We start from the raw sequence: 17,239 nt of genomic DNA on the forward strand, positions 1-17,239 counted from the left end.
CCGCCCAGGCTGGCCTTGAACTTCTGGTCTCCCTGCCTCAGCTTCACAAGTAGCTGAGACTAAGAGTACTCACATGCTACCACGGCCAGCTCAAACTTTTTTTTTTTGGCAGTTCTGGGGATTGAACCTAGGATACACCAAACTTACACCAGAATACATCCCCAGCCCTTTTTCTATTTTTAAAGATAATGTCCTGCTAAGTTACTGAACTGACCAGGTTGGGCTTAAACTCTTCTTTCTGCCTCAGCCTCCCCGAATACTGATTATAAGCAGGTGCATATGACTTCAAAGGAACATTCTTGAAATGGGTGTGTCCCTCTTTTAGATCCTAAGATAACCCATGTAGTCAGTGCTGTGGTCCAAATTTGCCTCCAAAACTCATGTTAAAGGGGTTGAAAAGAAATGGGAAAAAAGAAGAATCAAAATATATCATGTACAGGTACAAATTCCATGTAGCGAATGTTATCATTATATATATACAAAATGTAACAATAACATTTTTAAAAATTAAAAACAGTTCATGGTAAAGCCAAGTATGGTGGTACATGCCTATAATCCCAGTACTTGGGAGGCTGAGGCAGGAGGATCACTGCAAGTTTGAAGCCAATCTGAATTACAGAGTGAGACTGTCTCAAAAAAAAAAAAAAAAAAAAAAAAAAATCATGTTGAAATGAAATCCCCAAGGTACAGTACTGGGCCTTTAGGAGGTAATTAGGTCCTGAGGGTTCCACAAACATAAATGGATTAGTGCCATTACGGGATTGAGGGCATTACTAGCCAACCTTTTTCCCTTTCTGTCCCTGTCATGCAAGGACAGAGCAGCCCTCACCAGACTCCAAGTCTACTTGCGCCTTGGACTTGGACTTTCTAGTATAGAATGGCCAAAAATAAATTTTTATCACTTACAAATTACCCAGTTCATGGGATTTTGTCAGCAGCCGGAACTCACTGAGAGTCAGCCTTCAAAAGGTAAGAGGATGGAGCAGGCTCAGCTGCTATGTGTGTGTGGGGTCCTTCAAAGACCATCAGGGCTGCTGTGCAGCGGCCTGAGAAGCAGGAAAGAAGCTGGCTTTTTAAGGTAATCCTCAGTCCTGCTAAGAAAGGGGTGAGAAGGATCAATGTAAAAAGCCCTGGAGAAACATGCTGGCCACCTCGTCAACACCCAAGTCCTCACATTATACGACCAAGGATCCCACCATCCCAAAGGACTCAACCGGGCCTTTGCTCGTATTACTCTCTTTATTCCAAAACAGATTAATTACAGATTTCAACTTGTCAATGCAACATCTGGGTAACTTAGGACATTCACAGCATCTTGCTACAGCATCATGCCAAACGTACAGACAATCTGAACCACATGTATGTGCTGTGTAGGGGAAACTGAAAAAGAAGCAAAAGTAACCACATTTCAATCTTTTTATTTTTAAATAAAGTAACTTTTTGTTTTCGTTTCTCTTTTCACTGTGAACTGTTTTTGACTCCTTTTTTCAACATTCATTTAAGTTTGCAAATTTTCCATCCTTTTTCTGGAACTAATGTGTTGTTCTGAAAGAAAAAGGACACAAACACAAAATTATTGACGGTTTCAATTCACGGCTACAGTTCTTAACTGGTGACAACAGAAAGAGAGAACAAGGTCCTCTCCTACTGTGAAGATCCCACTTATAATCATTTATTTATTGGTTCTATTCATTTATGCCTCATCTCATTTCATAGAAGAATGTGGAACAGCCAGTCATAACAGAAGCAGATAATGACTTAAAAAGAAGGAAACGAACAATGATAACCAAGCGATAGGTGAAAATACTAAGGAGATGAGTTAACTCCAGGCACACCTTTCACAGTACAAGGCCAAAAGATTATGTAAACTTCAGCCAGAACAGCAAGAGTTTGAAGAATGCTCGGCTTTGATTCCCCAGACTCTATCTGCTAACCAACATGTGACCCTTACAAGATGTGACCTGCATCACATTCCTGCCAGGTGGCTGGGTTCTTGCCAAGTCAGACTGCTGTCTATAAACTTCACAGAAGTCTCAAAAATGGGGCTAAACACACAGAAAAATTTTAAGAGGAGTTAAAAACCTCTATCCTCTTTCTCCTTGGCTGCTTTTCCCTAGACTCTGAGAAGTAGAAAAGCATAAGAATCAAAAATGATGTCTAGATCAGTGATGGCAAACCTTTTAGAGTTCTCAATGATAAAAAGTAGCTGGCTGTGGCACACGTGCCATAGGTTCGCCACCACTATCTAGACAGAATCTGCAGTGGAGGGTCAGGGGGGTGACAGCAGCAAGTAACTGATTCAGGCAGGCTCTGGCAAGCAGAGAGGTAGGTGCCCTATGCCTGCTGTCCTTAGTAGGCATCTAGACCCAGCAGTGAGGACTAAGGGTATAACTTGCAGTCTTACAGAATGGCAGGCTCTAAAACAAGTACTAAAAGTTCCTAGGGGCATGCACAGCCATGAAAATAACCCTGAGGGTCAGGCTATGTGGCCCTAATCCCTTGCCAAGCTTCAGAGGCTCCTGGGAACATTAAAATGTGTGTCTAGGGGCTAGGGATTTAGCTCAGTTCCACTGTCTGCCCTGCAAGTGCAAGGTCCCAAGTTTGATCCCCAGTACCAAAAAAAAAAAAAAAAAAAAAAAAAAAAAAAAAAAAAAAAAAAGGTGTCTATGCAGAAACGTTCATGTAAAAAGGATAATCTGAGTATGAAATACAGCTGAAAGCTTGAATCGTAGTCAAGAAATAATACCCTGCATTATGCTTGCTCAAATCAATGTTTGTACTCAGCTACCAAAGATAAATCTAAACACTGGGTCCCAACCCGAGAAAGTTCCAAATGTCCAAATGATCATGTGACTTTCTCTCCTTCAAGCAACCTGATTTGGGAATAGTAGGATTGGCATGGACTATTTAAAAATCCAGAGAAAAGAAGTTAGTCTAAAGACTAACTTTCATGCAGCAGAAAGGACTAGTTTTGAAAGAAAATCTCTCAGCAGACTGTGAGCAACTATTAATTTAGGAAAAAAACCAGCTGGCTGCGGTGGCACACATCTGTAATGCCCTCTCTCAGGAGGCTGAAGCAGGAGGTTCACCACGAATTTGAGGCCAATTTAGTGTTGAGGCTGCATAGTGAGTTCAAGGCCAGGATGAACTAAATAGCTGCTACTACTACCCTGTTTCACAAAAGTGTGTTGTTTTTTTTTTTTTAATTAGGAAAAAACCAAATGGGTAAAGTCAGGTGGGCATGAGGGACTTGCTTTGGAAAGGTTCAGAGGAACCTTTCTGAGGTATGGAAAAAGTCTGTGCTTTCACTGATACGCCTTTTTTGAGATTCACAGAATTATACACTTAAAAAAGAGTAAATTTTATTGTATGCAAATTATACCTGTTAATCCTGAAAAGAAACAAAACCAAAACTAATGTAATTTCTTCTGGTATTGAGGACTGAGTGACCCACTTTATGCTCCTGCATCAGTGAAACAGCTTTGCTTTTTGTTGATCTCTCCTACTTGCAGAGGATTAAAACTAGACAGCTTTGTTGCTTTGGTGAAGAAAGCCATTTCAAAGGCAAGAGATAAAGAGAATATAACTTGGAAACTCAAATAGCTCCCTGCCCCCATTTCTTGGTCCAGGGCAGGGGTTGGCCAACTACTGTTATGTGCACAGGCCAAATTCAGCCCACTAGCGATTTTGGTGTGTTTCACTGGCATGCCACCACATCCACTTGTTTACATAACCCACGTCTGCTTTCACACGACAGCACCCAGTTTAGTTGTGACAGAGACCATCTGGCCTGTAAGTCCTAAAATACCACCAGTTCTTTTCAGAAACCTCTTTTTGACCCCTGGTTTAGAGGAACAGATCTGTGAAGAATCAGACACTGTCCTTCCCTTTTTTTTTTTTGGTACCAGGGATCGAACTCGGGACCTTGTGCTTGTGAAGCAGGTGACGGCACCACTGAGCTAAATCCCCGGCTGTCCTTCCCTCCTGCATCTGGCCTCCACTTCCTCCTTGTCCTAGCACTAACCCTGGGAAGAACAAGCGATGTTTTAGTCACAGGGGCACAGACCATCCCCATACTGTGAGCTCTAGGACCTGGCTTTACTGCTGGGTTTCATCTGTGGCCCTCAGTCCGTCATAATTCACTCTCACCAAAACACACTGTTTGGCCCCACTAGAGATTAGTGTTTGGCAAAGGCCTAGAAACAGTGACAAGTGTGCCAGGATTTGCCATGGAACCATCATTTCATACATTTATTTGGAAAGGGATCTATTTTAAGAAGTTCAAGGTTAAGAGAAAAAAGAAAAACAAAAAAGAAGTCCAAGGTTGGCGTTGTCCTTATTCTGCTCTCCCATAAACAGAGACTGGCTATGAGTATAAATCAGAACCCCAAAGGACACATGAGGGGATGAAGTCTTAACACAGTCAGAGCCAGGGCAAAATTGCTCTGCTGTGAAGTTACTGTCTCATCTGGACTAACTTCAGGGAGCTTTTGTCCTGGTTCAGTCACAGCCTCATCCAGCAAGTTGTAAAATGGCCTGAGATTTCGGCTTTGGCACAGGGAGAGGGAGAGGGATGAGTGGGCTGAGAACTTGACAGAATCACTGACATGCATGAGGTGGCAAGATGGAAAAGGGACCCTGCTCCTGCGATGAGTCCGCCCTTTATCTTTACCGTAGTGTCCTATATTTTGCCAATCTACTGCTCTGCTCTGCAGCGATCCTGCCAAAGGAAAGAGGGTTTGAGAATCAAGAAAGGACAGCAAGAAGAGAAATAAGCTGAGGACAGAAACAGCAAACACACAACCAGAGCTTTCATTAGGGTCACTGATTTCCCCAGGGCAGTGCTGATTCCAGGACTTGCGAAGATGTAACAGAAGAGTGGGCTTTACCCTTCTGAGTGGGGGAATGTGTCTATCTGCCTGGTGGGGTATCACTGACCCTGGGGATTCTGATGAAAACCATGGTCTTTCCCCAGAAAATGTGTATGCTTCAGGATTCCAGATTAGGAGCTCCTGCTAAGCAGGACCTAAATCAAATGGTTTCTACCTCACTCTCTCTCTTTTTTTTATTTGGGGTACCAGGGATCAAACTCAGGTCCTTGAGCTTGCGAGGCAGGCGGCAGAACCACTGAGCTAAATTCCTGGCCCCCATTACTCTCTCTTTTATTTTGTTCATCTTGCAGGCAACTTTTGAAAAAGAGAAGTCAGCAGAGCACAGCTTCTTGGCTCTCTGGGAACCCAGACTGATTGCTGCAAGGAAGAGGATTCTGCTTTGGAAGAGCAGCTGAGTCTTTGGCTCTTTCTAGACACAGTGCATAGCTGCCAAGTAATGGCTGCTGAAGAAGACAGAAAAATGAACCAGCTGCCACTGCTGGTACTACAGGGAGCTCTGGTGGGACTCGGGTTACTATAGAAGGGTCTGCACCAGTCTCCACAGGGAGGTGCTCTGAAAGTGTTGTTACAGAGATGCAGGTGGAAATGAAGACCTTTGCTTCTCCCACCCATTAATGGTCTCCCTGAGAAAGCCTCTCTCAGACGTGGCTGACCTAATTGGCAGCCATGTTGGAGGGGAGGCTACTGAGTGACATTCTGCCAGCAGAAGTCCTGGAGACAACACATGGCACATTTGAAAATGATTTCTTCCAAAGGTGAAAGCAACTCTGACCTTTTCACTGCTGAAATCACCCAGGTTCTAATAAAGCCAAATCAATGAGAAATACCTTTGTGACATTTAAATTTGCCTCTAATTCTGTTCTGAAAGTCAAGCTGCCAGCAAGCTGCCATTATGTCAAGGTGTGACCATTTGTCTAACTCTCATGCTGTTTGGTTCCTGGGACAGCGATGTGGGCTCCAAAGTAGATGCTCCCTGCTGGGAGCCTCTGCAAAACCTGTACAGCTTCTGTGGGAAGAACACAGAGCTCACACTGGGAGGAAAAGTCCCAGGTGCTGTCAGGGGCTGGGGAGGAGTGCAGGGCAGGATCCTGTGTAGCAATAAAAAAGGATTTTTTTGTTGTTGTTGTTTTGGCAGTGCTGGGGATGAAACCTAAAGGATGGTAGGCAAGCATTCTACTACTGACCTACATCCTCAGCTTGAGAGGGGAATTTTTACACAGCCGGCCAAATTAACAATCTTCCACCACATATTCTAACCCATTTTAATCTTCATAAAGAATTATCCTCCTCCTTCATTCTAAAGTGTGGGGATAAATTACTGTGGTTTTAATACATCTAGAGGTGATCACTAAGGCCCTTTCCTGGTCTAGAAGTTCCTACAGTTTCTGCATCAGGCTGGATTACAGAAGATTTGCCCCCTAGGATCTGGGCCATGTTGCCACACACCCCTGAGCTAAGAGCTAGGCTGGCAGAGCTGACACAAACATCTCTAATTCCTAGCCCATCCCAGCCTCACCTCTTAACTGCCTGCTGGGCCAGCATCCGATTGCCAGCCAGAAATGTCACACTTCCCAGGATGGCCAGGTACTTCAGAGTCTGGAACATGTTGAGCTGAGTCCAGTAGACATACATGAGCCCCAGCATAGCTACAAGGAAAGATGTCACAATACCAAATTAAATGACACAGTGACAATGCCCAAGGATGGAGGAGAATTAGAAATACTGACTGCTGATTTATGAAAATGTTTGCATTTCTAAACCACCTTGCTTTATCCCTCTTACATGATGCCACATAGTAGGTAACTCAATTTATTCTTGCCTCTCAAACTTGACTACTAAGAAACGTGGAAGTGAAAATCAATCTATCTCACGTATATTTCTCGCCTTTTTTTCTCCTGGGAATTGATCCCAGGCCTCCACACTAAGTTATACCTCCAGCTCTTTCTTCATTTTGATACAGGGTCTCACCAAATCACCAAGTTGCCCAGGCTGGACCCAAACTTGCAATCTTCCTGCCTCAGCCTCCCAGAGTGCTGGGATTACAGTTATGCACTACAATTTTCAAAGTCTTAATGAAAGTATGCAAAATTAGATAAAATGAATATTTTTTTCATTAAAAACATGTTCAGGAAGCCAGGTCATGTTAAGGATGCTTCATTACTGGGACTAGGAAGGGATCAAGGAGGACCAAGGTAAAAAGTTAAGTGAAGAGTCTGGAGCTTGGTACTGAGAGCCCTGGATTCTAGTCCAGGCTCTGCCCTTATCAACCACTTCATTTCTCTGAGCCCAAATTCTTTCACATGTCAAACAGATTATAAACGCTGCTGAGTCTCTCCTATCAGGACTGCAATGAGAATCAAATGAAGAAACATATGCAAAGAAAACTCGCAACAACAACAACAACAACAAAATCATGGTTCTGAATAATTTTATATTCAGATTTTGTTCTCGGTGTAGGCTGAGAAAGCTATTTTTCAAATCTAGTAGCTGAGCTGGAGAAAAAGGTCATCCTGTTAAATCTGTCCAGAAGGATGGCGGATGAACTCCAACAGGGGTTCTTAAGCATTTTGAGGTCATGAATCAATGTGAGAATATGATCAAAGTTATGGACTCTCTCTTTCCCCTGAAAAACAGACACACATTTGCCTGGAATTTCATGGGAGTCATCTCCAGAAACCATATACTATGGCTGAGGAGATGACAACCCTGGAAAGAGGCAAAGGAATTAAACAGCATTGAAGTCTCAGTGAGATGTAAGCCTGATTTGCTGATTTACTGATTCAAGAATATCAGAATCTCGGAAATGCCTAACCTATTTGTGAAATTACTGTCATGTTATTTGAGGCTGTTTGGACCCTGTGTTCTCAGAGAACGAGGCAGGACAGTGTGTCTGACCATGGAAGTGATTGTTTTCTATTACTGCCCAGACAGAGCCGCCAGCACCCATTAAGATCGATGCAGTGGGGAAAGATAACCTTTGGAAACTGCATTAATGCTCTTCATCCAGGAAAATGGCTCATTGTAAAGACACGATAAGTGAGTAATCTCTAGAAATGAACAGGGCTATTAAATGAGGGTAAATGGCCTGCCAACAGCCCCCTAGTACAATGAAGCCCAATATAATGACAGCTGTTCTAAGCTTATGGACCAAACAGGTTTATCATCGTATTAACTGTTCTAAAAGGCCAGGAGGAAGAGGAAATGCTATGCTATTAAGTCATTATAGTTAATAGGCTAAGGGTGTATTTAACGGGGCTTTTGCGGGGGCAGACAAAATGTCAGAGGAGGTTAAATAGAATTAGCAGCCTGGGCACTTACCAGCATGTCCCAGGTGAAAGACAATTGTGCTAGGAGCAAAAGTGAAGTTGGAGACATTGGCTCCAATCCGGATCCACTGAGTGATGGGGAGAAATTAAAAAGACATTAGAATTTAAAAAGAGGCAACATGTGCCATACCAGTACTCATCCAAGGAACAGCCCTCAGCACTTAGAAGTTCATACATACTGGAAAGACGCATTTTTCCAAGTGACAACCACCCTATTTTAAGACATAAGGAAAATTTGCCCTTTTTTCCTCAGAAAGGTATTTTGGCACCTGCTCCCAATGTGCTCGGTTACTCAAACCTCAACATCATTTTTAATGACTGAGAACATTTCTATTTTAAAGCAGGTGAAACCATGAGGCTGAAAGGTCAGAAACTGCATTTATGATGAATTAACCAGCTCTTCCATTAAGTTCTGTGAGCATGGTTATGATAACCACACTTTTGAAATTCTGGTCACTCAAATAGGAGAAAGGGTGCTAATATCCTGATATGGTTCCTGAAAGCTTGTAGAATGCTTTTTAGACTTAGATTAACCAATAATTATTTTGTTACAATCAACAAATTAATTGGGAACAATTCTCCAAAAGTAAGAGGTTTTTTTTCCTCAAAATTCTCTGAACTTTGAGTATATGCAGTTTATAACTTTAAAAGAGAAACAAAGAAAACCCCCATTAACTGGTTAAAAATGTGAACACTATGATAAATATAAAAGCTAAACATTTCTTTCCTCTATACTCTCCAAATGTCCCCTCCTTAGAGGGGACCAACACTGATACGTATTTTAAAACATTTTTCCACAGAGAGGATCACACTCAACAACTACCCTACTCCTTGCCTTGGTTCCTTAGGCCACCTATCAGTGAAGAGATCTATCCATTCTGTTAACAGGCTGCACACTGTTGTATTATATGGGTGCACTAATGAACATTTGCTTTTATGAGGACTTCAGTTTTTGCAGTTTTAGGCTCCCAGCATAGCTGGAATGTGCGGCCTCTGCACTCCATTCTTCATTGCCAACAGCATGGGCCCTGCTTTTTCACACTTTATATCAATTGAACACTCCCATGGAGTGTCACACAGCCCACACACTTTTGTCAAGTTAGTTATTAGGAACTTTCTCATGCCGCCTTATTAATGGTCGGTTTATCTGGCCCCTCCCCATAGTGGGGAAGCTCGGCTATTCTAAAATTTTTTAACCATCAGCTCAGGTCACAGCTGCTAGACCCCTCTGGAGCTGTGCTGAGCTGGAGCACAAAGCCTCCTTTGCAATGGCTACATCTGCCAAGTCTGTCATCAGACACCCACTGCCCATGCTAATTACAGTGACTCACCAGAGCAAAAAGCAAAAGCAAAGGCGAGAGGATCAGGGCCGTGAATGTGTTGGACACCACTGTGGGGGGCCTCTTCTCAGGCTCACGGAACAGGTGCTGCCAAGAGAAGACACACCGCGAAGACTTGAGAACGTGACCTCCCGGCAGGGCAACCATGCTCTCTAAAAGGTCAATGACGAACATGAAGCAGAAATGCCCCAGAGGCTAAAACCTTCTGGCAGCGAGTGACCGCTTGGCCTTTCACCTCTTCTTAATACTGGCTTCTGATCTCAGAGGTCTCTCTTCCCAAGATGCTACACTGGTCCTAGCTCACTGCTTGGCCAACTCTTTTTCTGCCTCAGAGACTCATTCCATTTAAGGTTAGAGAATGCAACTCAAGCAATATCTGCCTGGTGGCAAGGAGGGCGGCCAGGTCTATGGACCCAAGGCAGAGATATGGATTTCATCACGCTTTAGGTTCCAAGGTAAAATGCTGCTGCCCTACTTCATTTAGCTGGGTGGCAGTAATGTCTTCTCCTTTTAACATTTAACAGCACCTCACTACAGGTGGTTCCAACCCTAACTCATCCCTGTCTCCCTCCAGCCACAGCTCCAAGGAAGAGCTGAACAAACTTTCTCCTCCCTTACTTCACCCGATTTCCAGAGTTAAACCAGAGGCCTGGGTAAGCCTTCTTCCGATATTTGATTTTTCTCCTGAGCAACTGAACATGAATTTACTTTGGGAAGCTCACCTAGTCAGCATGACCCAGAAAGCACAGCAACAGACTGGGAATCTACAGACCTCTGTTTAGATCCAAACTGATATATATGGCTATGAGGCCACTCTTTGCCTCAGTTTCCAGCTGGACAATGGGGCATATGGAGAGCAATGACCACCGTACTAGGCGTGTAAAGATGTTGTGAGGAAAAAATGGAACAGGGCATGGAACTACGCTTTAGGAGCTATAACACATATGCAGATTGAACCTTTGTTTTTAAAGGGTTTTTTTTTCTCTAATATACAAACTATGGCCACCTTTTCTGTTTGCCAATGCCAAGACAATCCAACTCTGTGATGAGGCAGCCCTACTTCAGGGCTAAACGGTTGCTGAATTTTCACCTCACCTCCTCTTTGCTGCCATCATCAAGATATTTCTAAATGGTTTGCAGTAGCTGCTGCCACCTCTTCACTCCACTCTCCAAATCAGCCAGCATACTTCCTCACCAGAGCTGTTCTTCTACTAGCTAGTTGCATTGCATATTCTTTTTTATTTTGTGAGACAAGGTCTCACTATGTAGTTCAGGCTGGCCTCAAACTTGTGGTAATCCTCCTGCCTCAGCCTACTGACAGCTGGGATTACAGACATGTGCTATCATATCTGGCTCTGCTATTGACCAGTGCTGCATCAATATGGAGCGGGATTTCAGGAAGAATCCTACTCCTCTACCCTCTGAGCCCTTGGATGTTTTAGCCCATTTCTACCGGCTCAGAGCACCTGGCAGTGAGCCATACAAATATGGCCCCATCGTGAACATGTTGAACAGAGAAGTGAGAATAAGTACTCTGCTTTAACACTTCACACAATGTAGTACAGGTAGGTTTCCATGTTTCTACAGTTCAACAATGTCTCATGACTACAAAGCAGTCTACTGCTGAGTGAATCTACTTCAGTTTCCTTAGCCAGTACCCAAACTGTAAAGGTTCCTAGAAACATTCCCAAGCCTTTTCTTCCTTCATTCATCTTCCTTTTTTGATTTTGTTTTGTTTCTCTTTTTTGAGAGGATACAAAGTCTTGCTATGTATCCCAGGTTGGCCTCAAACTTGTGATCCTTCTGCCTCTGCCTCCAGAGAGCTGTGATGACGGGTGTGCACTATCACACCCGGCCAAGCCTTTCTTTCCTTATTCATTATCCATTTTGATCCTCATAATACCCTCTGAGCTGTGGCGGGCAGGGCTTGCTGATTTTTGTGTTATAAGGAAAGGAGCTTTGGTAGAGATGAAGAACTTGCCCAAGAGAGTAACGCTTTGTCCTCCAGGTAAGTTGGCTGATTTATAAAGGAGGAAAGAACAAAAACTAAAGCCCACAGTGGCCGAGCAGTGATGTGTGGTCTGAGCCTCTGCATTTCAGGAAAGTGAACCGATTTTATCTCTAATTCTGTTTTCTGGGAGTTTGCAATGGCTTTCCAAACCTGTGTGCCCACCTCCAGGACAGGTCTACTTTTGCCCTACCTAATTCACAGGGTAGTAAGGCTCAACCAGTAAAATACCAAATAAATAGGTTAAAGGAAGGACCAGAGCAATAGCCCAGGGGTTGGCTTCTTCCCTCACTACGCCCAGGGGAGAATGCCTTTGGATATACCTGAATTTCCTGTTTCGGGGTGAAAAGGTTCTGGGACAGGACAGTTGAGGGAGCTTCTTCTTCTGGGAACTTGATGACCACATCAGCCTAAAAAGTAAGAACAGCCGTTAGTGGTACAGGGGGAGAGAGGTGGTGAGACTCCTTAGCAGGATGACCCTCTCTAAATCACATCCACGACCACAAATGAAAAACGCACCAGGCAGCCCAATCACTTCTGATTCATTAGTTGACAAATCAAGGAAGTACAGATTTCAAGAACAAAATAAGTATTTGTTGAAAATGTTTTCTAGAGCAAGAGTTCCAATTTTCTACTAGTAGAAAAAGCCCCATAGAGCTGCCTAATAGAAAAGTCCCAGTTGGTACATTGGCTGTTTCAGCTGTAATCAGAAACTGCTTGGTGTGATTTAGTCACATAAGAGAAGAAAAAAAAAAAAAAATGAAAATGCACTCTTGTACAAAAGTAGCCCAAAGTCCAAGAAAAGAAAGGGAGACATAAACACAAGAAAATGCAGCTGTCCCCTTGTCTGCAAAGGGACTGCCCCTCTCAAGGCTGCCATCTGGCCTCTGCCACCTTTCCAGCCACATCCACTGCTGTTCTCCACAGGTTCAGGGGCTCTGAAAGACAGAACACCTCACATCTCCCCAGAAGTATGTTGAGCTTCCTGGCACTGCTCCCCAACAATCATCCCACAACCCCCAGATAAGAGCCTGACAAAGCCCCTGGCATTCTTCAACCCCTTGCTCAAAGCCATGTCTTCCAAGAAGTTTTCTGTCATCACACTAAACCAAAGTGAAGGGTATATAGGTGAAGAGCACTGTAACATGCTACACAAGTGGTCGTCAGTTTAATAGGATTTTGCAATCTGTCATACACCATCCTGAACTGTTTTGAAAACTCAAATCTTATTCTTTCTACAAGGCTATACCACAGATTAACAGCCAGAGAATTTTACAGCTAATCATTCTCCATACTCTTACTGTAACATGAAATCCTCCTTCTAGTATAATATTTATAGGAATTCACAAATTACTAAAACTCATGAGGGCAAGTTTACATTCCATTTATTCAGTCAATATTTATCAAGCACCTACGTTGCTACAAGCTACCTGTATGAGTCTAGAATTATGCACAGAGAAGGACAATGCTCCACCTTGTGATGCTTTTTCGTTGCCTATGAGGCACAGGCTAGGTGAAGATCCCTGGGGCCCATAAACAAGCTGTGTATGACAATGCACAGCTACCCTGACCTGGGTCATGTTCATTCAGACACCTACCACATTCCAGAGGATTGGGTTCTTCAAAGTGGCATCTCCGATGATTAAGTAGAGAGTGTAGGTGCCTGAGGCTGAATCAAATTCGATTTTTCTTTCAGAGGTGTCTAGTTCAAATTTGTACACATTCTTGTTGTCTGGCTCAGCAACAAATACCACTTCTTGGCCAGTCTTCTGATTATGGAGTCGGACAAATGTCTAGATGAAAGAGTAATACAACCTTTCAACTGATCATTTCAAAACTCTGTGTGTGTGCTGTGCAGGCTGAGACAGGAGGAGTGCAAGTGTGAGAACAGCCTGGGCAACTTAGCACCGACTTAGTAAGACCCTATCTCAAAAATCAAAAAAGCCTGCAAATGTAGTTCAGTTTGAAGTCCCCGAGTTCAATCCCCAGTACCTCAAAATAAGAGCAGCAGCAGCAGCAGCAAATTAACAATCTCCCTGTGAGCGCAGTGTCAGATCAGGCAGGCAGCAAACTGTCAGCTCTTTCATCAGAGTAAGGCTTCTGGATTCTGCCAGACTCACCCAGACAGTAGAAGCAGTGGCCATCTTACCCTAGTTTCTAGCTCAGAGACAACTCTTTGCTGGTATAGGAAAAGAAATTTAACTTAGGGGTCCAGTCAGTTCCTGACAAGTTGGAGACTAAAATACCCACTGCCCAGTTTGTGGATGATTTAAGCCCTTTGCTACTGCTGCAATTTCTTCTTCCTGCCAGCCTTTTGGCCACTTTGCTGCCCAATTAACTTCTTCACTAGTGGGTGAAAAGAAGGGAAATGAGGTGGAACTGTAAAAGGCCCATTTTCAATTTCCTAGTGCCTCCAGCTAAAGATTTAGTGGAGGAGACTCGGGTGTGAATAGCAAGGCAAAGTTCTAATTGAGCAGAGCAGCCCAATGTCATGGAGAGAGCTCTAGCTCCAAAGACAGACAGAGTAGGCTCTACTACTTATTAGCTGAGCAGGTTACTTAACCTCCTCAAACCCTGGTTTCTTCATCTTGAAAGCAGGTTAATCTTAACTTCTGCGTGTGGTATATCTGTGTGAAGATTTGCAATAATGAATGCAAAGCATGTAGCTCAGGTCCCAGTATAAACTAGCTAGTCAACAAAGAGTTGCTAATAACATTCTCAGTATAAGGATACTCAGTCTCATCATTTAAACTCCCACTCCAGTGGCACAGGAAACTACAATTTTCTGCTTTACAACTGCCATAGTACCTCAGTTCACAAACTCAATTCTCTCCATGATTCCAATCAAAGACCAGATTGGATGAGAACCGAATCCAATTTCCCCATAAGATCAATATTAAACTTAACCACTGAATTTGATTCAGTTCTCATTCAAAAGGATTTGCAACCAGAATCACGGCAAAAATCAAGTTCGGGAACAGAGGCACCACTATATAGCAACATTTAATAGTCACTCAGAGCTTTTCTTTGAAGTGCTTGAAAATAAAGAATTCTGCTGGAATTTAGCTTAGTGGTGCTGTAACCAGACTCACAAGTGCAAAGTCTTGAGTTCAATACCCAGCACCAGAAAGAAAAGAAAAGAACCAAAAATAAAGAATTCAACAAGGCAGATAGGTTGGTTCCAATTACAGATTATAAAACATGAACATTAAACGAGTGGTCACTCAGATCGTACTCGATCCACAGGAAAAAGCTGAAATCTCATTTGTTAATTTATACCGGGGAAACAAAGAATAACCACTACTTAGGGAAAGGAGCCCAGAGATGCAAATCATCCTGACTACAGTGATTATCTGAGTCAGGAATAGGATTTACAAGTTTAGATGCCTGATCTTTTCAGTTAAGTGCAAGTGGCTCCCAAACTTGTCTGCAAAATGCCATCTTTATCTGGGAGGTCTCTGAGCCATGGATTCCAAAACAGAAATCTAGGAGGAAACAAGTGTTCAGTTAGCTATGCTTCCTCGCCTACTCTCCCTGCCCTAACCGTAATTCTACCATTTCATCTTAAAAATGCCTTCTCTTTATATTTTTCCTCCCTGTGTTATTTGGTTAGCAAATGTCATTCTGGAAGAGAACTGGGAAATGATAAGAAGTGCTCAAACGTCAGCCAGACATGGCTAAGTGCCCTGATCAAGCTGCTTGGAAATGAGGTGGAACTATAAAAGGCCCTGGAGTTTGAGGGCAGAGGGGAAAGGAGATACCCAGACTGTGGCCAAGCTCAAGAGCACAGGTGCAGTGGCTGCATCTATGAGGAACAGAAACAAGAAGGTCTGCATGTAATTCCATTCATGGCAATGGTCTGCTCTCTGATGATGCCTCGCAGTCTAGATGCAACCCTGCTGGTTCTACCTAAACCAAGAGCCCTAAACCAAGCCGTGAGCTCCTTCATTCTCTCTTAACTGTAAGCAGCGAAAGTACTTATCTACAAATTCCTTTATACAACACTTAAACAAACATGTAGCAGGACCAAGAGCAGCTCTTCTCAAATGAGGACAACAGAAAGCCGGGGATTTAGCTCAGTGGCATCGCACCTGCCTCAAAAGCACAAGGTCCCGGGTTTGATCATCAAAACCAAAAATTAAAACAAAACAACAATAAAAAAAACACGAGGACGACAGAGGCAACAGGTAAGGGAGGTGTTTGAGGACAAATGCCATCTTAGTTCCCTTGGGAAAAGGTTACACAGTCTGAAAACCTTTTAAATGACAATTTCCATTTTATATATACAAAAAATGTCTACTGCTTTCACTATACAAAATAGATACAAGTTTAAAAGGGCTATTCTTCAAACCCCACCATAAAAAATCGGCAAGTTACAACAAAAAACTATTTGGAGCCAGACATGATGGTGCACACTGGTTATCCCAGCAGCTGGGAAGCTGAGACAGAGGACTGCTGTGAGTTCAAGGCTAGCCTGAACTACATAAGCAAGACCCTGTTTCAAAAAACAAACAAACAAACAAACAAAGATTTGGGTCCTCTGCTTAGGTTTTCTTTTTTGCTTTTTTAAAAAAATTATCTTTCCCCTTTCCCTTATTATCAAAAATTTAAAATACTTCAATTAAGTGCTAATCTGCCCTAAATACATCTTCTCAATAGCAATTAATCTTTTCAAAGAAGCATGAGAGCCGGGGATTTAGCTCAGTGGTACCACGCCTGCCTCACAAGTGCAAGGGCCTGAGTTCTATCCCCGGTATCAAAAAAAAAAGAGAGAGAGAGAAGCAGGAGTCCCGGGTGAGGAGTGACACCCATATGAGAGCCTAGGGCAGCACATGGGACTGTCAGGGATTACAGTGAGAAATGAAAGCAGGTCAGTGGCATCGTCTCTTGTCCATGTGATACACCACATCATTACTCTAGTGCGCATTCATGTTTCCAGCCAAGAGAACTATCCGGCTTCTTCCTGACCTGGTGAGGGGTAAGTTCAGCACCAGTGTTCACATCCACGAGCTGGAAGAACAAGGCGAAGTTCTGGTGGCTGTCTGCAATGAACGTGCCCTTGGCTTTGGCTGGGTAGGTCACCCTGAAAGAGACATTATACAGACTGTCTTCAGGCAGGATCTGGATATCTCTGAGAACAGGCAAAGAATACATCTTTACTTTGACTGCCTAATCCTCCCTCTCCCATTGTATGACTTCTGTGATGGGCAGAGAGAGAGATGAAGAGAAAGGACCCAGGAGTGGGGTCAAAGTGGACTGATAAAACCAGAAGGGAGAAGGATTTCCTGTTGTTATTTTATTTTGTTTCTTTGAGCTGCTGGGAAATGAACCCAGGGCCTTGAGCACACTAGGCAAACCATGGAGCTCCACCCCTAAGCCCCCAAAAACCAAGGCTGAGAAAAGCACAGATTGAACTTTCATCAGGGTCTGAGGAAATACTCTGTGCAGATGTTTGTACCTCTGGGCTTTCACTTCAAGGACCTAAGGTCTCAACTCAATCAAGCCAGGAGCCAGTAGAGCTCACGTGTACCTCTGCAGGTACAGAGGACGGCCAAGAGCTGGGCCACAGAGCTGTAGAAGAAACCGTCATGGGACTGATTCGGGCAGCAAGATGTACATAAGGCCAGGAGGCGGGGAGAAGGGATGCAAATTAAAAAAAAAAAAAAAGACTGA

The 17,239-nt window shown here is 43.4% G+C and overlaps 1 protein-coding gene across 2 annotated transcripts in view; it reads right to left on the reverse strand.

The window, feature by feature from the left end:
* Positions 1–1,226: 1,226 nt before the first annotated feature.
* Rpn2 (ribophorin II) overlaps positions 1,227–17,239 on the reverse strand; it is a 61,917-nt gene continuing 45,904 nt past the window's right edge. The window contains exons 11-18 of one of the 2 annotated variants that reach the window (XM_010640024.2): positions 16,535–16,649; positions 13,165–13,359; positions 11,890–11,976; positions 9,550–9,645; positions 8,211–8,286; positions 6,409–6,538; positions 4,673–4,720; positions 1,227–1,545 (exon numbers count right to left, since the gene is read on the reverse strand). In XM_010640024.2, the coding sequence (XP_010638326.1) occupies positions 1,533–1,545; positions 4,673–4,720; positions 6,409–6,538; positions 8,211–8,286; positions 9,550–9,645; positions 11,890–11,976; positions 13,165–13,359; positions 16,535–16,649 (760 nt within the window). In that variant the 3' untranslated portion in view covers positions 1,227–1,532. The remainder of the gene's footprint in view (positions 1,546–4,672; positions 4,721–6,408; positions 6,539–8,210; positions 8,287–9,549; positions 9,646–11,889; positions 11,977–13,164; positions 13,360–16,534; positions 16,650–17,239) is intronic. The other variant, XM_010640025.2, reaches the window with a different exon arrangement.

Source organism: Fukomys damarensis, unplaced genomic scaffold (assembly GCF_012274545.1).
Source record: "Fukomys damarensis isolate Sample0158 unplaced genomic scaffold, DMR_v1.0_HiC HiC_scaffold_22, whole genome shotgun sequence".
In the NCBI taxonomy this organism is placed as follows: Eukaryota; Metazoa; Chordata; class Mammalia; order Rodentia; family Bathyergidae; genus Fukomys; species Fukomys damarensis.